The sequence below is a fragment of the Pelophylax lessonae genome (assembly GCF_965119305.1).
Source record: "Pelophylax lessonae genome assembly, chromosome: 3".
NCBI lineage: Eukaryota > Metazoa > Chordata > Amphibia > Anura > Ranidae > Pelophylax > Pelophylax lessonae.
The window spans coordinates 394446008-394468503 of NC_138770.1; the positions used below are offsets into that span (position 1 = coordinate 394446008).

General features: G+C 40.4%; 1 protein-coding gene across 1 annotated transcript in view; it reads left to right on the forward strand.

Annotated features, from left to right (window-relative positions):
• The window catches only part of AFG1L (AFG1 like ATPase), a 206146-nt gene that overhangs the window by 142812 nt on the left and 40838 nt on the right, over positions 1-22496 (forward strand). Inside the window, exon 8 of the mRNA XM_082248831.1 lies at positions 19972-20054. Coding sequence (XP_082104957.1) covers positions 19972-20054 — 83 coding nt within the window. The remainder of the gene's footprint in view (positions 1-19971; positions 20055-22496) is intronic.

The following is a 22496-nucleotide window of genomic DNA, read 5'->3' on the forward strand; positions in this document are numbered from 1 at the left end:
TTCACTTTATTTAGAAATTAAAATAAAAATAACTCACTTTTTTTTAAAAGAATAATATGCCTATAAGAGCTTCAAATTTGATCCACTGATCAGTGTGGTACACAGAACTTATTCTCTCTCTCTCTCTCTCTCTACGATAGACTCTATCGGCACAGCACTGTGAGAGGGATGAGGGTTTCCAATTTTCAGTAAATTTATGAACATTTGGTAAAATCTGCAATTTTTGCATTTGTCTATGAAAATTCACAGACAGGTGCAAAAAAATAGAGATTTTACAGCTCTGTTTGTCATGCTGCAGCTTTGGCCAGGCTACCTGTGGATCACGTTTGAGCTGTTACAGGCACATTATTCATCTGGAACATGTGGGTGATTTATTTATTTATTTATTTCATTTCTACATCTAAATAAAGTGATTAATTGGGGTAGTCTGTGCACACACACAGCCCTTCTTGGGAGCTCGCTTACATGTCTGCCCCCAAAACACGCAACTTACTATGGGGGCAGGAACAATAGAGGGAGAGCAGAGAGCGCCAGTGGAGGACCTCAGAAGAACTTTGGGGCTTCACTGTGCAATACCATTGCACAGAGCAGATAAGTATAACATGTTTTTTTTATATTAAGTTAAAAAAAGCATCTTTTGGAAACCACTTTTAGTGTTCCAACTGAACTGGTGTATAGTCTAGACTTTGAAATTTTGTTCACTCTGTTTATTTACTGTGCATGGGTTCCAACCGGTGCCACCCCACTTTGTCCAACATGGCGTTGCTAAGCAGCAGGAATGATACCAGAGGTAGACCTGCAGGCCGATGCTGCTCTGCCTTGTTTGACATCTTGTTGATGGGCAATTGAAACAACAATATAAGCTGTCTGATGCTTGTTCCATCTTCTTGGATGGTGCATTGTGCTTTTGGGCTGGACATTGCTACAATAGACAGTATGCTAGGTGACATGGCACCCTCCATAACTGAATGTTTCCTGCCCCTGCCAGGATAAGCATAAATACTAATATATAGATTTTTTTTTGTTTGTTTTAAATACTTTTTGTTGAAAAGTTTTAAACTTTTACAAAACACATATAGTAGGAATACACATGAGTTTTCAAGGCACAGAGGGGCAGCCGTATATCATGCATGCACTGCACCAATATGAAGAACATATCTGTCAAAACAGGCAAATTACAAAATATCTGCTTCAAATTGCCATAAGAACGAGTGTAGAAGATCTGGTCTCCAGAACATGAGACAATACAGTTTTGCCAAATTAAAACAAAGTAACAACATAACCAAACCACATCCCATCTGTGTTTAACTTATGGTAAGTATTGCCATTATACCAGGCTATTATCACATAGCAATATCCTCTGTCTGTGGTGTAGATGTAATAGCAATGATATTGTATATTACCCCTGGGTGTATTGTATTTAGCTCAGTCTAGGCTAACACTGCAGTAACAATATTAATACAAGAAAAAAGGGGGCCAGGCCCAGCACCTCTAGTCATAGGTCCCACGCCTTGGAGAATTTAATTAGGGTACCCCTGCGCTGGTAAATTTTTTGTTCTTTCAACAGGGTAATGTTAACTTGTTGTCTCCAAACATCAAACGTGGGGGGTTGGAGACAGCCATTTCATGGCAATGGTTTTACAAGCCATTAGTATTGGTGTTTTTCAGACAGGAGTTGTTCCTGATCTATATCTCCCAACTAACAGACTGCTGGAGTAATCTCTAATTGCATTTAATACACTCTGGTAATTGTGTCCACGAGCACCCGCCAGTAGCAAACAAGCTTGGGACATTTCCAGAGCTTATGAAAAAAATTGTCCAGGTTACCCTGGCATAGTGGGCAGTCCAGGGTGGGCATACAGTGCCACCTAAATAGTTTAAGCGGAGTGGGATACATTCTGTGGATAATAAACAGTTGACTGAGATGCTGAGTTGGGTACATGGATACCTGAGTCACCTGTTCTAATATATTTTGCCTGGAGTCATCTGATATCTGTAAAAAAATGATTCTCAACAATAATGCATAGCAAGCGTATTTTTGTGAGCAAGAGGTAATGTTCCTGCCTTGGGACTGTTAGCTGGTACTCACAAACACACATAATGTGGAGACTGGATGTTTTGCTTGTGGGTAGAAAAAAAATCCAAATTTAATACTAACCTTTGCTCCAGTTTGGTAAAATTGGCAACAGTTGCCCTGGGGGTTTTGTTTGGCCTTCCTCTGGAAAAAAAACTACTGGTGGTATCTGAGGTTGATCTTGATAGGCATCAGCTTTTGTAACTCTGAGACACACTATTAAGGCTGCATGTATAAATCCATTCTGCCATTGTTTTGCCATCCGTTTAAAAACACAGGTCATGATTGGGTATTTTCTCTTTCCTCTGTGCACTGATTGATGAAAATTGTTCTAAGATTAGTGCAGCATAAAGCAGAACACTGCATTCTAATGAAATGCCCATTGAGATCAATGTTGTAACTAGGTGCAGGTTCAGTGGGTCTGCGTTGTCTTGTTCATTAACCACTACTGGACCGGAAGATTTTCCACCTTAATGACCAGGCCATTTTTTGCGATTCGGCACTGCGTTAATTTAACGGACAATTGCACGGTTGTACAACGCTGTACCTAAATAAAATTGATATCCTTTTTTTCCCACAAATAGAGCTTTTTTTTTTGGTGGTTTTTGATCACCTGTGCACTTTTTATTTTTTGCACTATAAACAAAAAAAGAGCGACAATTCTGAAAAAAAAAAAAAAAAAATGTTTTTCATCATTTTAAGCCAATTTGTATTCTATACATTTTTTTGGTAAAATACATCCCAATAGGCATATTTTGATTGGTTTGCGCAAAAGTTATTGTGTCTACAAACTAGGGGAAGGATTTATGTCATTTTTATTAATTCATTTTTTTTTTTACTAGTAATGGTGGTGATCAGCGATTTTTAGCGGGATTGCGACATTGCGGCAGACAGAACGGACCCCTAACTGACATTTTTTACACTTTTTGGGGGACCAGTGACATTACTACAGTAATCAGTGCTAAAAAATTGACACTGTTACTGTAATAATGACACTGGCAGGGACACTGCTAGGAGCGATCAAAGGGTGGTGTGTGAGCCTAGGGGGTGTTTTCTAACTGTGGGGGGTGGACTTGTAATATCAACACAGAGACCTGTGTTCCTAAATAGCAGGAACACAGGGGCTCTGTGTTGATAGCAGAGAGAATAACAGTCTGCTGTGTTTACAACAGCAGACCGCCATTCTCACTTCACAGGGAGCGATAGCGGGTGCCCTGCAGCAATCGGCGCCGCTGCCGGCCCCATGCCTCGGCTTTCCGGCTGGTGAGTGTGCACGGGTGTGGATCGCTCCAGAAAATCGATGTATAACTGCGGTGGCTGGTCGGCAAGTGGTTAAAAAAAACGATTGTTGCATCAGCAACTGCTATTATCCTGCTGGACCGCACACCAGCCGCTGAGTGTAATGCAGCAGCTGGTGTGAATAGACCCTAAGAGCTGTTGTTTCTAAATCGGTGACTTAATTTACTAAGAGTCTGACATATAAAATATATACTGAGTGTTATAGGAATAATCTAATATCCTGGAATATAAATCATTTAGTAAAAATTTGGTAATTATCCTTTTTTAAAGTATCTTTATATCGATAAATGTTTTAATAATATATGTATTTTAGCATTGAAACCTAATTACATCTAGCCTACTCCTTTTAATCCAAATGTCCCTGAAATAAATTTTGCAGACCAGCTTTGTGAAAAATCTTACGTTTATTCCCTTTTATTGAAGTGACACATACTTTATTCGCAGTGCCTTGTGAATATGCTGCTCTGTAGTGTCACACATTTTACAGAGCCTGTCTTCTGATTGTACCAAATGAAAGTGCAGGCTGGGACTTTAGATGTGAGATTTCCTTAAATAAATCAAAAATATTTTTCAGAGTAGCCCTTCCTTTTAGGCATCTGTCTAGACTGTGTTGCACAATGTTTTTTGCAAAGAACAGCAATGAAAATAAGTTGCATTAAATAATGTAAGTACACTTGAAAGATAGTTCCCTTATTCTGTACCCACTCAACTTGTACATTCCCAATTTGACCCATTGTATAAGCCTTCTACATACCGTGAAAAGCAACAGAAGATGTGTGCTTTTGTACTACATTGAAGAACAAGGAATTGTTTGGAAAATTGCAAACTTTCTCATCTTTTTGGTGTTTGCTAAGATTGCGCTTTGTGCATTACTAGTGTGTTTAAAGTATATTTCAACTTTTGCAGTAAAATTTGAGAAAACCCCACACAGCATGCCTAAAAAAATTGTTTGATAAACATATCTCTTACTTTTATATGTTTCTTTGGAGAAGGTATCACGGCAGAATCATACATTTTAACAAATAGGCTTCATGCACACTAACTAAAGCTAAAAACTGCTTTAGAAACGCTGGCTTAAAAATGCTAATGTTTTTGCGTTTTTTACCGGCATTTAGCAGTGTGTAGTCTAATGTGTAAGCTACATTTAGTAACTGCAGTATTAAAGAGCAGGGGCACCAGTGTCGTTATCAACAAGTGAATCACTGGTTGTAAGTCGCCGTCACATCTTTAACAATGGATGAGTCATCAGCCGTTAGCTGAATGTAAAAAAAAGAAAAATTGCCGGCAATACAAAAATTTGAAAAAAAAAATGGTGTGGGGGTCCCCCAATCCATACCAGGCCCTTAGGGGTACCCCCATGCCAAACATGGGGGGATGCTTTGGGCCCCCACCCCAAAGCACTTTGTCCCCATGTTGATTGGGGCAAGGGTCTCTTCCCCCCAACCTTGGCCAGTGGTTGAGGGGGTCTGCGGGCAAGGGGCTTATCAGAATCTGGAAGCCCATATGACAAGGGGGCCCCTAGATCCCGCGCCACCCCCCATGTGAACGAGTGTACCCCTATTCATTCACTGTAAAAAGTAAATAAAAATGCAACACAAGTTTTTTGACAAATTCTTTATTAAAACATTTTTTTAAATTTCCCCCCGCTGTAGATCCAATTACGACGTTCGCCGATCCAAAAAAAAGAAGAAAAAAAAACCTCTGGTCCTGATGGGGGGGTGACTCATCTGTTGTTAATGATGTGGTGACAGGCTTCCCAGGCAGCTTCTTAACAACCAGCTAATCACTGCTGGTTGTTAAGGACACTGGCAGTCTCTGCTTAAAAAAATAAAAAAAATAAAAAACTCTGCTACATGCTGGCCACCAGCATTTAGCAGAGTGCTAAATGCTGGCCACCAGCATTTAGCAGAGTTTAGGGGATTTTAGTAAAGTTTAGGAGCTGTCAGCACTTTTTCTGCCAAAACGCTGCTGCTCCAGAATGTGCTGGCAGAGTTTTTTTTTTCTGCCACTAAACTTTATTACCAAAAAATGCTGATAAAAACATATGTGTGCATGAACACTTAGGATAACATGCAGGGGACTTTAGAGGCAGTTAAAAAAAAAAAGTCTGATGCCTTAAACTGCAGCTGTAAAAACGCCCAGTATGCATGAGGCCTAGAGCTTAGGAGAGGTTTGCCTCTCATTTTTTCTTTTTAACAGGATACATTTTATTTAGGAAACAAATGTACAAAGTATTGGTCCTTGTTGCACAAGTAAAAGAGACAGGTCATGCTTTGTCAGATGATAAAAAGACATAGGTGCATACAGGTCTGATAGAGGCATACAGATCACAAAAAGGCAGAGACCAAGACAATAGCTATCTAAGTCAGGTTGCAAATCACAAATCAAATCTTTATATGAACATAGATTTGCACGGAGCAAATATCTCAAAAAATCTTGAGAGGAAAGGTTTCAGGACCGACCAGGAGAAGAGGAGAGGGTGAGGGTGGAGCAAGATAACCTCCATCAAGGCACTGAAAAGTCATAACCTATACTTACAATAGTTGTTGCTATTAGATTGATAGGAATTTAACTTGGAGACTGTAGACAAAACAACTAGTGATGACATGTAATTAGATTGTTAAACCAGGGTCCAAAGTTTTTATGGAATTTTTGGGGGTAATTTAGTCTCATATATATTCATTCATACAGAAGCAACACCTCATTCACCTTAGTTCTTAATAGTTGGAGCGTAGAAGGATCCTCCAGTTTTCATGTCAACAGGATAGTCTTTCTAGCGTAGAAGGCAGCATAGAAGAGGAAACACCTTTGATGGAAGGAAGCAGCAATTTTCTCACATACACCCAATAGGAGGAGTACGGGGTCAAATAAGAGTGTGAGGCCAGTGAGCTCGCTGCCAAGGGCAGGACCAGACAATGTAAGAAAGTGCCTATCTTTTGTCGGGTATAGCATAATTGAGTGACTCTAGTACTATCCTTCCCATATATCCGCAAATAGAGGGATGAAAGGACCCGATCAGTTTTTGTACAGGTACAAAATTGCTCTACCGGGTGGGAGGGTCAGGGAGGTAGGGAACTGTACTCTAACTGTGTGGCATAGCTGGAGATATCTAAAAAAACATCCAGTTGGGTAGATGGAACTGTGCCTTTAATCTTTCAAAGGTAAAAAGGCTTCCTGTAGATATATGTTTAAGAGTGGTAATACCATTTCACACCCACATGACTGGATCAGGGACAGAATGTAGATGGAGGAGAGTGGGTTTGCCCCAAAGAGGTGTGTTAGGAGAAATTGAATTCAGTTCCCCATATTTCTACTCATTTGTCTCCAGACTAGGAGGGTTGTGTTCATGGGCATTGGGATGTTGGGGTTAGATTATGGTCCCCTAATTTGCTTAGCTCCTCATACGATCCCAACAGAGCAACTTCCAAATTTACCTCATGGTTACTATGGGATTGGGTAAATCCCCACCTTATGGCTTTTACATTTTTAACTCTTTGTTAGGACAGACAGTGTTCAAATCTAGCTTCCAACTGATAATGAGATCTGACAGTACAGACAGGGCTATCTATCTATGTTAAATTCAGAACCTCGCTCCCTTATAAACAAAAACAAATAAGTAAGTATTTTCAGTTCTGGAGTTATTGGAAAAGGGCAACTAAAACGGTAAGCAACCATTTTTTTTTAGTTATTATATAATAATCATACAAGGTGTTAGCCCAGTTAGTGGAAATGTACTTTCTTTCCTTTTTTTTCTTCTTTTTTTTAAGTTTTGGTTTGTCACCATAGCAAGAAGTGAGTTAAAGTCCCCCAATACAGACCTTTGTCCTGTGACAACTCACTGAGATGAGAATACTGTTCACTTTGGATCAAGTTCTTGCTTTACATACAATCAAAGTGGAATTCCAGGCTGTTCCTAAATATGCTTAAATCTGCTCCCAACCCCCTTCTAAATTCTATTCTAACTACCCCGTAAAAGGAAAATGCTTATGCTTACCTATTCTGAGGGCGCTCTAGTTCGGCCACTTGATCTCCCTAGAAGCTGGCTTCAGGGGAAAAGAGACTTAGGGCTCTTTCACACGGGCGATCCAATCAGATCCGCCTGTCAGTTTTTTAGGCGGATCTGATCGGATCCTCCATGCAGCTCTATGGGGCAGCGGATGTCAACGGAGACACCTCCGCTGATACCCGCTGCCATCCATATCCGGTCCTGTCCGTGAAATCTGGATGGATGGAAACCCTATTTTTCCATCCGTTCAGGGATCGGATCAGATGAGAGCGGACAGGCGGTCCGCTCTCATCCTATACCCCATAGAGAGCAGCGGGAGCTGTGACACCTCCCTCTCCACACTGCAAGCGGGGATGGAGCTGTCATCCGTCGTCTCAGCGGGGATCGGCGGATTGATCCCCGCTGAGCAGCACGGATCCGGCCCTTACTAATATTAGAAAGTATTATTTTACTGAAAGGGTAGTTGATGCTTGGACTAAATGTCCAGGAGAATTAGTGAGCCAGTAAACAGTATATGGTTTCAAAAATGCTTGGGAAAAACATAGATCTATACTCTGAGAAAAAAGGTAACCAAAAATAAAAAAATAAAACAAACAAAAACAAAGTAAAAAAAAAAATAAGCAGACCTGCCGTCACTTTTGTATGTTTCTATGAGAGATTGCCTGCGGGTTGACGTCACCAATAGACTAGCTTTGGGGCATCCATTGTAGGCTGTCCCTCCCCTCCCTTGAAGCCGCCGCTGGGAGCCGATCATGTAACCGGACCAGAGCACCCTGAGAATAAGTATCTGTTTTTGCTCTTGCCCTGCATTCAATATTAAAAACCTTTACTGTTTTTCTATAGACAAGCAACTTTCAAATAAATGTTTATGTCCCTAAAAATATCTGAGTAGTTACAAGACAAATAAAATGAATCATACTTAGGAAATTACTTTACTCCAGTGCTTCTTCATTTCTTGTACCATTTGAGAAATTCTTTGCAACCAATCCCTTGAAATCAGATTTTTTTTCTTTCTGTATATTGCCTTTTTTTATTTGTTGACAGACCTCTTTTGTTATTGTGATAAGATATACTGTAAATTATTCATAAGTCAGTTTAACTCCTAAAGGATACTTTGGAACACATTTCTCCTCCAGTTAATGGTAATCACATGCCAGAAAGGACCCTTAGCCAGTTAAAAAGACCTTTTGAAGTTTTTTTTTTTTTTTTTATCACAAGCCATCCCGGAGGTCTGCAGAGAGGCTCCTTAATCCAATAAACATTTCTTTGGGAATATGAATAGAAAGCCAAGGGAGAAGCTACAACAAGAGTGTGTTGAGGGTCATTTTAACCAGTTGTTTCACCGTGGGATTTTCCATATATTACCAATGAATTCATGCTCATATTAAGCAATGGTCATAGGATGATAATGTGTTTACCTGGACAAACTTAATATTTTCAGTATACAAGAAGCCAGCACCATTGAAATAATCCAGTGTTAAACAGAATGGACAGGCCATGCAAAGGCTGTGAGAATTTCACATAGCTAATAGATCTGTCCAAATCTGGTCTACAAGGGAATAGATAATTAGATGTAATTAGGGTGTATGAATTGTTGTCTCTTTGCCCTCAGCTTGAATCATTTTGGAAGTAAAAACTGCTCGTGTTGTAAATGCTTTGATGTATGAAGAGTCATTGTGGTTTGGCAGTATAAAGGCAGTGTTTTATTCTTCTTACATAATGGCAGCAGTGCATAAAGAGTGAATGAGCATTGCAACCCCCAAATCTGCTCAGCGGCAAGAAACTCTTAGCTTTCTCCAAATAGAATGCAAGAAAAGTTTTCTTTCTTTTTCTTTTTTTTTTTTTCTTTCTTAAACTTGTAGGTAATGAGAGAAGGAATGTAAACTAAGTAGAGAATCTTTAAGTCATATGCTTTTTTTTTTCATCTTCCACTGTTATTAACATTAGAGCTAAATGTTTTCTTAAGGCTGTTGGCAAAAAATCCAAATTTATGTCCACGCACATAAAAAAATGCAGTTATTGAATACGACATGGTTGTAAAGACCATATTGGTTACTGAAATCTTGTTAAAGTGGTTCTTCACACAAAAATTACATTTGCACCATCACAATCTTCCCTCCTCCATAATCTAAAAAAAACTGACCTTTTTAGAAAAAAAATTCAATTTATTTACCTCTTTTTTTATTCCTATTTAGAGTACACTTTACCCTATGTCTTGATTCTCATCTAGCCGAGAATGACATGTAATTCCTATCACGCAGCCTTCTGGGATATCTACTGTACATCACTTATCCCAGGAGGCATCAGCTTCCACACAGCATTGGAAGAAGGGCTTTGTGCGTCACCATTGCTGGGGCGGCTGCAAGAACTAGGAAGAGACAGCCAGCTCCCGATGATGTAAGCAAAGAAAATGGTGCTTGGGACCAAATGTGCAGCAGCTGAGCTACAGATTACAACAGAACAGTGCTAGATTCATTGGGCGCGTGAGTATATTTATTGAGCATAACCCAGTGAAAAAGGTAGCAGGAGATTGAAAGCTGTTCACACAATTAGCCAAATATTTCCTGTATTTTGGCCAACTTGTGTATGTAAACCCTATTATTGAATTTATCTGATATTTAACAGTTAAAGGTGTTTGGTTATATCTGCTTGATAAGTGCAAAGAAATACATGTTGATACTATTGATCTTGTGAGTTTCTAACTTTCTGTGCTCTGTTCATCTGCGGACTGTTATTAGTTAGCAGTGTTGTCGGTTTATTCTGAAGACTATGAACCCCCCCCCATGAAGAAGAGCAGAGTGTGAGGTGTTCTGTAGTCTTGTACTAGGGTAACAATTCTGTGCCTCCATAGATACAGTACAGGGAGTGAGCATTGGACCCCCATGACATGAAGTGTCTTGCTGGCAGGATCACAAGGAGTAAAAGAAGCTAAGCTGCAATATAATTTAAGATTAGATTGTTTCCCTTCTAAAATGTCTATATAATAATTATAAACTAGCCAGCACAACAATGCTATAAACATTGACCAGTTTTTCTATATGTGCAGTGCTGAATTAATACATTTATAATATACCTCAATATATATCACCATATATCAGTTGTTTACACTGTAAAAACTTTAATAAGTATACTGAACTTTTGATTTTAGGTTTAAATATGCTTTAACCACTTAAGCCCCGGAAGATTTTACCCCCTTCCTGACCAGGGGTTTTTTTGCGATTTTTTACTGCGGGACTTTAACGGACAATTGCGCGGTCGTGCGACGCTGTACCTAAACAAATTTGACGTCCTTTTTTTCCCACAAACAGAGCTTTCTTTTGGTGGTATTTGATCACCTGTGCGATTTTTTGATCATGCGCTATAAACAAAAAAAGGGCGTAAATTTTGCAAAAATAACAATATTTTTCACATTTTTTTATATGAAATTCCCCCCAAAAAATGTAAAAATCAAAATTTTTTAACATTTTAGGCCAATTTGTTTTATGCTACATATGTTTGGTAAAAAAAAATCGCAAAAAGCATATTTTGATTGGTTTGCGCAAAAGTTATCGCGTTTACTAACAAAGGGAAAGATTTTTGTCATTTTTGGTGGTTTTTTTTAACGAGTAATGGCGGCGATCTGCAATTTTTCTTGCGGGACTGCGACATTGCGACGGACAGATCGGACCCTTGACTGACATTTTTGACACTTTTGGGGTTACCAGTGACATTACTGCAGTAATCAGTGCTATACATATGCACTGTTACTGTAAAAATGACACTGGCAGGGAAGGGGTTAACTGTATTGGAGAGGGAGGGGTTAAGTGTGTCCTAGGGGCGTGATTCTAACTGTATAGGGACATGGCTATTGGTGTAAAAACAAAGATCAACGGTCCTACATAGTAGAACCGTCTGATCTCCATTTTTACACAAGGGAGAATGACAGGCGGCTTGTTTACATTAGCCGCCTGCCTTTCTCCCTCTCTACCGACGATCGCAGTGTGACTGGCGGACATCGGGTCCGCCGGTCACACGCACGGACTCCTTAGTGAACGAGCCGGGGCGGGCGCGCGCTTCAGCGGGCGCGCGCTCGCCCGCTATTGGCTCACAAGCCGGTGACAGGCTAGTGACGTATATATACGTCACTTTGCCTGGCCGGGGCTGCCCGCCGCAGTATATGTACTTGCGGCGGTCTGCAAGCGGTTAGACAATATGAACATGTGTGCATTAGCATGATGATAACACTTCACTGATGTGACACATCCCCTCCAGAGTCACAGTGACAGTCTCTCTCCACACCAGGTGGTCCCTTCAGTCCACTGCAGTCCAAACAGCACTGACAGTCCCGCTCCTGGCTTGCCTTGCTCCCGTCCCGCAGACCCACACACGAGGCTCTACTCGGCTGCCTGGCACCATGACATCACACGACACACTTAGGCACCACCTTTGCAAGACCTGCCCTCCCACTGGCGCTGCCCAAACACACTGTAGCAGGCATTCGCATGTGCAGTTCCGAGCCTATCATCATAGCCATATCTTTTACTGGCAAACTTTTAATGTCACTGGCACTTACTGGCAGAAAAAAATTCCCTTTTTTTACTAGCTGCCAGTAAAAATACTGACGATTGCAACACTGCTAAGGGCGTGGGGTCCGCACCAAGCATGGACTCGCAGGTGGTACCGTGGTCACCTGATAGTCATTTTTTGTGTTGCACCGCAATGCTGTAGAATACAAAAGATAATTGTCAGGCAGCCACAGCACTCCCTGCGGGTCCGCACCAGGTGGTTCAGTTACAGCAGGAACTCCGAGTGAGAGCAAGTATTCTCCCCTAATAAAACAAACCTTAGTGCTGCCCTTAATAATATCATATAAAACAATCAAAAATTAATGAATATTTACAACTGCTAAAACCTCCGTTGTGACAACTGCGTGCCATACTATAGATAATGAGAATTATTAATACTTGTGATATAATCAGATGCTTCTTTAAAAACATAAAGTCCACAACTATGCAAATTTTATGTCAATATATTGTCATGATCCTTCCTGCCACCGACATCCATGTTGTATAGGGTGCTTACTCTTCCTTCTCCTTTCTTGCACATCCATGTGCCACCACGATGAGTGCTCTCCCCCTTATAGTTGAGTTCTCACCTCAAATAATGTGACCTCGCACCTAAGCTCGCTCTACTAACGCCTATTTGCGTCTCCCCGATCTGGGGATGAGCATCCAGTTTACCCCAATACATACTGCTTGTCTCCTCACTCCACTCCTCCACAGCACAGTTGCAATGCCACATACGAAGAAAGAATTCAATAGTGCTTATACCCTTAAAAGCATATCTTTATTAAAAATAATAGTATGGGTACTCACATTTTGCCAGTGCTTCCAGTGCACCAGTCTAAACATTCAAAATATCCTTCAACAGCAGTTTCAGCCCTGCCTGCAAGCCATCAGTCTACACTCCGGGGAGCTGGTTCTGCCTAGCTGCCGGGTACTGTCACTGTCCTTGCCCCTCCCCTAAGTGTATCGACACAGGGTCACGTGTCTTCATCAGGGAGATATTCTCCCCTGCTTCGCCCTTCACTCTACTTCCCTGCCCAGACTTTTCTCACCCTGCTGCAGTAAAACATGGTGTCACACCCCCCATCAGTCATGATGTGGTTCGGTGCCGGCATGCCAGTCAACGCGCTGTCACAGATGGGGATGACAACATCACAGTCAGATAACACTTCCTACCTCTGCTGGTTGTCACCTGGGTGTGGTCTGCACCCCCTATAGCGACGCCGCTGGCTCTGAGGGGTCTATACTGGAAGGCGGAGAGTGGCTCTGAGGAGTTTATACTGGAGGAGGGAGAGGAGCTCTGAGGGGTTTATATTGGGGGTGGGGTAGCGGCTCTTCAGAGTCTACACTGGATGGGGAAGGGGTTCTGAGGGGTCTATACTGCAGGGAGGGGAGAGCAGGTCTGAGTGGCCTATACTGGGGGTAACTGTTCTGAGGGTTGCTGGAGGGTCTGTCTGTGCTGGGGTGGGAATTAGTCTGTACTGAGGAAGTTGATCCATACTGAGGGGTCTATGTTGGGTAAGGGAGTCTGTAGGTTTGTGCTGGAGGGCCTGGGAGGGGAGATTTAGGGATGTTAAGAGAGATAATAAGCAAATCAATTTATTAAATCAAAAGGAACAAATGGTAATAAAAAGAAAGAACCTTCCACCTGGCCACCAAACATAGACTATGTAGTCACTAAAAACACACACACACCATATGCATGCTGCAGTCAACCACCTACAGTGGGGATCGAAAGTTTGGACACCCCAGGTAACAAAAATTGTATTAATGTGCATAAAGAAGCCAAGGAAAGATGGAAAAATCCCTAAAAGGCATCAAATTACAGATTAGACATTCTTATAATATGTCAACAAAAGTTAGATTTTATTTCCATCGACACTTTCAAAATTACAGAAAACAAAAAATGGCGTCTGCAAAAGTTTGGGCACCCTGCAGAATTTATAGCATGTACTGCCCCCTTTGCAAGGCTGAGACCTGCCAGTGTCATGGATTGTTCTCAATCATCGTCTGGGAAGACCAGGTGATGTCAATCTCATCGGTTTTAAAAGCCCAGACTCATCTGACCTTGCCCCAACAATCAGCACCATGGGATCTTCTAAGCAGTTGTCTAGAAAACTGAAACTGAAAATAGTTGACGCTCACAAAGCTGGAGAAGGCTATAAGAAGATAGCAAAGCGTTTTCAGATGTCAATATCCTCTGTTCAGAATGTAATTAAGAAATGGCAGTCATCAGGAACAGTGGAAGTTAAAGCAAGATCTGGAAGACCAAGAAAAATATCAGACAGAACAGCTCGCAGGATTGTGAGAAAAAAAATTCAAAACCCACGTTTGACTGCACGATCCCTCCAGAAAGATCTGGCAGACACTGGAGTTGTGGTACACTATTCCACTATAAAGAGATACTTGTACAAATATGGTCTTCATGGAAGAGTCATCAGAAGAAAACCTCTTCTACGTCCTCACCACAAAAATCAGCATTTGAACTTTGTAAATGAACATATAGACATGCCTGATGCATTTTGGAAACAATTTCTGTGGACCGATGAGGTTAAAATCAAACTTTTTGGCCGGAATGAGCAAAGGTACGTTTGGAGAAGAAGGGGCACAGAATTTCATGAAAAGAACCTCTGTCCAACTGTTAAGCATGGGGGTGGATCAATTATGCTTTGGGGTTGTATTGCAGCCAGTGGCACAGGGAACATCTCACGATTAGAAGGAAAAATGGATTCAATAAAATTTCAGCAAATTTTGGATGGTAACTTGATGCCATCTGTGAAAAAGCTGAAGTTAAAGAGAGGATGGCTTCTTCAAATGGATAATGATCCTAAACACACCTCCAAATCCACGGGGGATTACATCAAGAGGCGTAAACTGCAAGTTTTGCCATGGCCTTCACAATCTCTTGACCTCAACATAATTGAAAATCTATGGATAGACCTTAAAAGAGCAGTGCGTGACAGACAGCCCAGAAATCTCAAAGAACTGGAAGACTTTTGTAAGGTAGAATGGGCAAAGATACCTCAAACAAGAATTGAAAGACTCTTGGCTGGCTACAAAAAGCGTTTACAAGCTGTGATACTTGCCAAAGGGGGCAGTACAAGATATTAACTCTGCAGGGTGCCCAAACTTTTGCAGACGCAATTTTCTTTGTTTTTTGTTATTTTGAAAGTGTAAATGATAGAAATAAAATCTAACTTTTGTTGACATATTATAAGAATGTCTAATCTGAAATCTGATGCCTTTTGGAGATTTTCCATCTTTCCTTGGCTTCTTTATGCACATTAATACAAATTTTTACCTGGGGTGCCCAAACTTTCGATCCCCACTGTATAAGTAATATATTAGCTGTAACATGGATATAAACATCAATACATATGAGATAATAAATATCTTGTAGGAGCATCACAGGGTCCAGCCAACAGGCGGAGCGCCCCAATGAGAACGGCACAGAGTACAATCAAGCAGTACCGCCGTCCTGCGCTCAAAGCCCGGACTGAGTCAAGAGCGGAGCCAAATAGTAATCAGTGATGCCAAAGGAAACTCAATACAGTAAACTGAGTCAAAACAGCCCACAATAGGGACCTGGCAGCCCAGATATAAACAAAATGAGGAGTATCAAAAAGGCATCACTGAACACATTGGCTTGTATCTAAGTCTGAGAGCAAGTCCAATCTATACCGTTACAACAGAAGAAGGACACAGCCCAAGGGGGATGGAGACACGGTAAAGTGCAGTCAGTCAGAAAGAATAAAGTCCTGGTAGTACCGCACCAAACATACTGTAATCAAGCATCATCAGATCGTGGCAAGGATGAATCAAAGTTTCAAGCATTGGTTACAGCAGATTGTTGAAACATCAGTAACAGTACTAAAACATCAGTAACAGGACGGCTGTAATGTGTGTAACCAAATGCTAATGAGGGGCAGGTGCATACAACCGGATCATAAAGTCCATAAACCCCATGCTGCAAACCGACATGGACTCCAAAGTTCAAGATAACAGCTGACAGTCCGGTTGATCAATAAGTAGCCCACTCATAAGTAAAGGTCAAAAAGTTAAAGGAGAGCATAAAAACCACAATAATCATGGCCAAAGTCATAGCAGATGCTTGCAAAATAACTTAACTGTGTGACATCAATCCTTCATGTATTTGCCATGATCGGCATGACCAAAAGAGTTCATGAAACTTCGTCTGTTACTCACAGTATCACTGACTTTGGGCTGTCGATCCTTATTGCGTGGGTGAGGTTACCCGGTCCAGTACTAGCAGGAATGCAGTCCCATGGAGGCTATTAGAGATAAACCGACTGACATGATATGCAGATCCAAGGAGCTCATGCCAAGCATGTCCAGTCATGAAGCATCGGCTTCACATGTGCTTAGCTCTCTGACCCCGGCCCCTGGTGACAACTGGTGAAGAAGAAAAAGAAAAGAGAAGAAGAAAAAAAAGGCAAAAAAGAAAGAAATGCCCAAAAGCGCCATAGCGTCATTTTGGTTGTACTCTGTGGCCTGTGCTTTCTGCGGAATTTATCAAAACTGGAGCCAGAATCTGAGGCAGCTGTAAATAGTAACCAATCAGCTCATAGCTTTCATTTGCAAAGCTTAGCTGAACAAACTTAAAACAGCTGCGTCACACATTCACAGTTTCCTGTGAATGAATACTTATAAGTACCCTCAGCCATTGTGATTTGTAGTTTTCAATGAGCTGCGAGGGCGCTGATGAGCATCCTCATAGCCCATTGCTCTTCCTGGCTCAAGGTAACTGCCTACTAGTATGTGGTATGAGCAGACAGCTATCCTGGGAGTCTGGACATTACACCCGTGATCTGCTGATGTAAAAAAAAAATCTTAGTGCCAGATGTGCTTGGCACATCGCTGCTGCCAGTTCATCATACTGTGTCTGCACATTTAATATCCCAAGAAACCCATTTAGATATGTGGCACAGTAATTGTTTTTTGCACACCTGAAGGCTCTATGATATTACTTCTATTCTTGACATTGATACCAGGGTATTTTTTTTGCTTATAACTAACTTGAAATTTGAGCAGTTGAATACATTAAAGAATTTACATTGCTGGCTGACCCTTGTTTGACATATTTCTATTAAAATTAAGTAGCATTTGTTCGTAAGTCACACTGAACAGTGTTTGAAAGAGTCAGAGTATTATAGCAAATGGGATAATTACAGATGATTGTGCTTCAGATATGGGTCATATACAGACACTGCTGTAGCACAGCAAAGAACAACACCGAAAGCGTTGCTTTTCTATTGGGAGATTCTTTTCGAAACTATTTACAGCTAATACTTGCATGAAGGTTAGAAAGGTTGATGAAGTGATACCAAGTTCTCTTGATGTCAGAATGTAATTACCATTGATTCATAAAACTGTCGCAGAGAAGACCTGTGGTTTATTAATCTACTGATCAGCAGACAAGCTGACAAATAAAGAATTCATCATTTTAAGTCTTGTTGCTTTTGAATGATTGCCAATTACCCCTGAGGTCATGACCAATTCCTACCTGGATTCCTTGACATTATTTATTGAAGAGAGGGGGAGGTTCTAAATTGGCATAATGGTAAGCCACAGAATCTGTAAATGTCGTTGTAATTTTGAGGGTTTTCTTTTTTTAGTTAGGGAATGCCTTGCCATCAGTAATTAATACCATTCTTTTTTAATTTAATCTGATTCATCTTATAGTTTTCTTATTCCTAGTGTACATATTACACAAAATATACAGTATAAAGTTTGAGGGTGTAAAATAGGTTCTTTGATTTGGACTATGAAGATCTTGTTTTGAGTCTTTGATTTTTAAGTAAGTTTTGTTTTTTAAATAAAGTGTAATATTACATTTGTATTAGTGAGGTAAAAAAGTTCCCAGGCATGTTTTGGATGCAGCATGTGAGACAGAGACACTCTGTAGGTTGTGTAAGTCAGTACTCAATGATATTTTGCTTTTTGCGTTTACTACACTCACTTTAGGCTCTGTTAACATCCCCACGATTCTGCCCGTGATCCCGACTCATGGCCAATCGCAGGACTTCCAATGGCATCCCAAACACGGCACGGATTTGCCACGATTGTCGGCTGAAGAGAATCGTGGGACACCTGTCGCCCAAAATAAGTTCTTGTACTTTTTTGGGTGACAGACCTCCCGCTATTCTACTTGTGCGTGATTCGTCGGATGTCAATTGCGGCAAAATTGCGCCGCGTTTGGGGTGCCATCTGAAGTGACAGCAAATGCACGGGCGTCCCGCGATTTGCCCTGATTCGGGATTACGAGCAGAATTGCCACGATCCGGAATGCCAAGATGTGAACGAAGCCTTAGATATTCTATAAGGTATCAATATATTTCCCATGGTCAGCTACAGACTTCATTCATTCTGAATAGTTTATTGTCTTAAAAGAGGGGGAGACTGGCTGGTGTATCCTATATTGGAGGGTACTTGGGTACTCATGATGATCAGTCTACTATTATATTGTTTATGGCTGCATGAAATACATATGGGATTTAGAAGGCAAGGAGCTAAATGTTTTATTTATTTATTTTAAATTTTTTAGAGTTTTGTATATTTATATTGATTTTTTTTTGTATAAGAATGATTTTAAATGTTTTTGGATACAAGATTTCAGTCATTCCCTGCAACAAAAATTTAATTTTTGGTGAGATACTCCCAATAGGAAATCACCTCTAAAGGATTGCAGTCCCAGCCACTTTCCTCATTAGAGCTTTGCAGGTGCAGCAGCTGGTTGCTAATTATGAAACCACTCCCATTAGACTCACTAAGCACATGGGCACAGAGAAACACACATGGATTTACTAAGAATAACAAAAGGTAGGAATCTGCAACAAAGTTTGTTAAAATCCTTGCAATGTACATAGATCACTCAGAGGGAAATGTTTTTCTCTCAGCAAAAGTGGAGTTACTCTTGAAATGTTTGTTGCAGAGGATGCCCAAAATCTGGTTTGTACCTTAGTGCAGACTTCTAGGAAAATCAGTCAATTAGGCAATTACACAAGCGGGAAATTACATTTTTGAGGGGGTTCCATACATCATCTGTGTACAGAACATCTCCAGGTGTCCATATTGCATTGCATTGTACTCCACATTAAAAAGGAATGGTCATTTTTAATATTGTTATATTACAATATTGCTTGTGTTGCAATTGTATATACAAATTTCTATTTTTTCCCCACAAAAGTGTAGTTACCCTTTAATCTCATTAGAACTGAGAAAGCCACTTGGATGAGTGGTGAAATGTATTCCGTGTTATCTAACATGTCCAGTTGAATGCGACTAACTGCTATTATCTCAGTATATTGTATTACTTAACAGCAGATAAAAGTCTGCCTTCCAGTATCCAATACTTAATTGAATTGCACATTCCCAGGCATTCTCTGTGCTTGACTTTGTGAGCTGTGATGATCAAGTCCAGAAAGCTCTTTTCAGAGCTAAGCCCCTGATTGCAAGCTTCTCTATACATTCTACATGAAAATTTTAGCATACACACATCCTATGGCATGCTCTGGGCAGTCTCTTGTATTGTACAGCATGGTAGCTCTACCTATTATCTAACATGGCATTGTTAAAGGCAATTTTAGGGTAGGATTTAGATTATAGGTGTGCACATTCCCTTAGTATAGACATCTGCAGTACTACTGAGTACATACTATTGTTTCCCACTGGTAATATTTAACTTGTACAATAATGAAACTACTTTCTATGAAAATTAAATCATCATTATGTCTGTTATTAAGTTAAAAAGAGTGAAAAACAAAAACAGCCACTAATAGCGCTGGATACAAAAAAAGTGAAGAACCCATTGATACATGATCAGGGAATTATGATTTCACAAAGTAATGAGGTTGTGCAGAGCAAAGAATTGCTGTAAATCAATTAACGTTCAGGCGGCACAGACATTTTTTTGTATTCCTTAAATGAAGATTTATGTAAAATCTGACCATAATTAATTTGAATTTGTTGTGCTCTTGCTATGGATTTTTAGGTTTGTATAGCATAAAGTATTACATTTTGTCTTGCAGACGTACTGTAACACTGTTCAGCTGGACTCTGGTATCGACTATCGGAAACGGGTACTCTCTGCAGCTGGTAAAATATACTTCCTGTAAGTATAAGTCTCTTCTGTTCTCTACATTACATTTTTTTTTGTAAATGTTTATGGTTTGTAATATTGTATATGGGCATTCCCTCCAAATATAGGCTATTTCCAACAGATGGGTTACAGCCTGTGGTCAAAAGCTTTTGTTCACTTTTAACAGGTTTTGCATTCCCATAGAAGTCTATGGATATTCAAAACGTGCTTGAAGCAGGTCAGAAGGATGTCAGATGTGGGTCAAATGCATCTTTCATTAACCCCCTTCACGATTGTGCTATAGCTGAATGACGACTACAGCATGGTCCCACATTTCCAGTAGGGTGTCGATTGATGTCCTCCCGTGATGGCGCATCTTGCACGCCTCCTGTGGCATGCATTGGCAGGGATCTTTGATCGCTGTGTCCTTCGAACACAGCTAATCAAAGATTGGGATAAAGAACTAATCACAGTGGTTCTTTACCATGTGACCAGCTGTGTCCAGTCACAGCTGATCAGAGTGTAAACAGGATTTGCCAGTTATCGGCATTTCTCTCCTCAGGCTAACAGCGCGTGAGGAGAGGAGAGCCAGTAAGCGGTAATCCACACAGGGGACATCTACACTGATAATCAGGGCACTGATCATCAGTGCCCTGATGATCAGTGCAGCCGATCATTGTTGCCTATCAGTACTCAACAGTATCGCCTATCAGTGCCGCCTCATCAGTGTCCATCGGTGCAGTCTATCAGTGCAGCCTCATTAGCGCACATCAGTGAAGGAAAAAAATTACTTATTTACAAAATTTTATAACAAAAACTATGAAAAACGTTTTTTTTCCCAAAATGTTCGGTCTTTTTTCGTTTGTTTAAAATATAAAAAAACCCTTGTGGTGAATAAATACCACCAAAAGAAGGCTCTATCTTTCTCAAAAAAATTATACAAATTTTGTTTGGGTACAGTATTATATGACCGCGATTGCCATTCAATGTGCAACAGGGCAGAAAGCTGAAAATTGGCCTAGGCAGGAAGGAGTAAAAGTGCCCAGCAGGCAAGTGGTTAAATTCTGAATGATCTCAGAAACATCTTAAACTGATGCCAATAAATCAAATCCAATGCCCATTGACACCCTGTTTGTTTAATTTTCCCAATAGATATATAGCTATGGTGCATGCATCTGTTTACTTTCTGACTCTAAAGCTGGATACACACTATACAATTATCTTTAGATTTTTTCCTTTAGATTTACCAAAACCATATAATATTAGATCAGACCTAAACACTTTCAATTTGTATGCAATCAGGCAGGCCCTTGCACTACATAGTTGAAGGTAAATCTGAAGGAAGTCAAACCACAAAAGTTGTATAGTGTGTATCCAGCTTTACATGCAAGCATTTATCCGCTTTTAGTGGCTTGCACTAATTGGCTACATAGCTGAGTAATATAGAGGTGAATTTTTGTCAGGTACACTGTAGTATTCATATATTTAGCTGCATTAATGGATCTAATGTGTGCCAAGACTTTTTTTTCCCTACACATTTACACCGGTCTGCAAAACCCATTAATTATTTGTAAAAGTTAAAGTATTCTGTAAAAGTGACTAAATGAAACCTCCTGCTTATTGCTGCTGGTCCTAACCCCTCCTATTGCTGGCCTTGTTGTTTTTACCACCAGGATGCTAAGCAGGAAGATTGTTGATGTTTCATGTTCACTAATCTCCCTTTGACTATGAATGAAACAGTTCAGTGCTGGGATAGGATATCATGGACTGTCTTCTCTAACTACAGTACGCAAGACATATATGATAAAGCCCTGATCTCTTCATAAAAGGTGGACCTGTCACTAACTTCACTAACTGTGTTTTACATAGCAGGCAAGTCAGCAGCGTTGTGACAGTAAAAAATATATATATATATATATATATATATATATATATATATATATATATATATTCATATATATAGTAAAATAAATGCATTTAATAGAATGAAAAAATGCATACAAAACTTATGAACACGTAATAACTATGCACATCTAATATACACACTGCATCCATTTTATAGCAACATATAGATTTGGTAAAGTGTTTTGCATTCTGTCAGGTTTCTCTGTTACACAAAAACACAAAACTTTAATTTGAAAGTCCAGGCTAGAACTAACTAAGCCTTAAATTGCTCCCTCCCCCCTCCCAATTCCTAAACTAACTACCCTGTGGAAGGAAGACGATAATACTTGCCTATTCTCAGGGCACTCCAGTCCTCTCACATGATTGGCTCTCAGTAACTGGTCTCAGGGGGAAGGAAGGACAGCCAACAACGGATGCCCCATGATAAGCTAATGGGTGACGTCACCTCCCAGGCATTTCATCCGTTGTTGGCGCTCTTTCCTGTCCCCTGAAGCCAGCTATTGGGGAGATCAGGTGACCAGACCAGACCGCCCTAAGAATAGGTAAGTATATGCATCTTCATTCTACAGG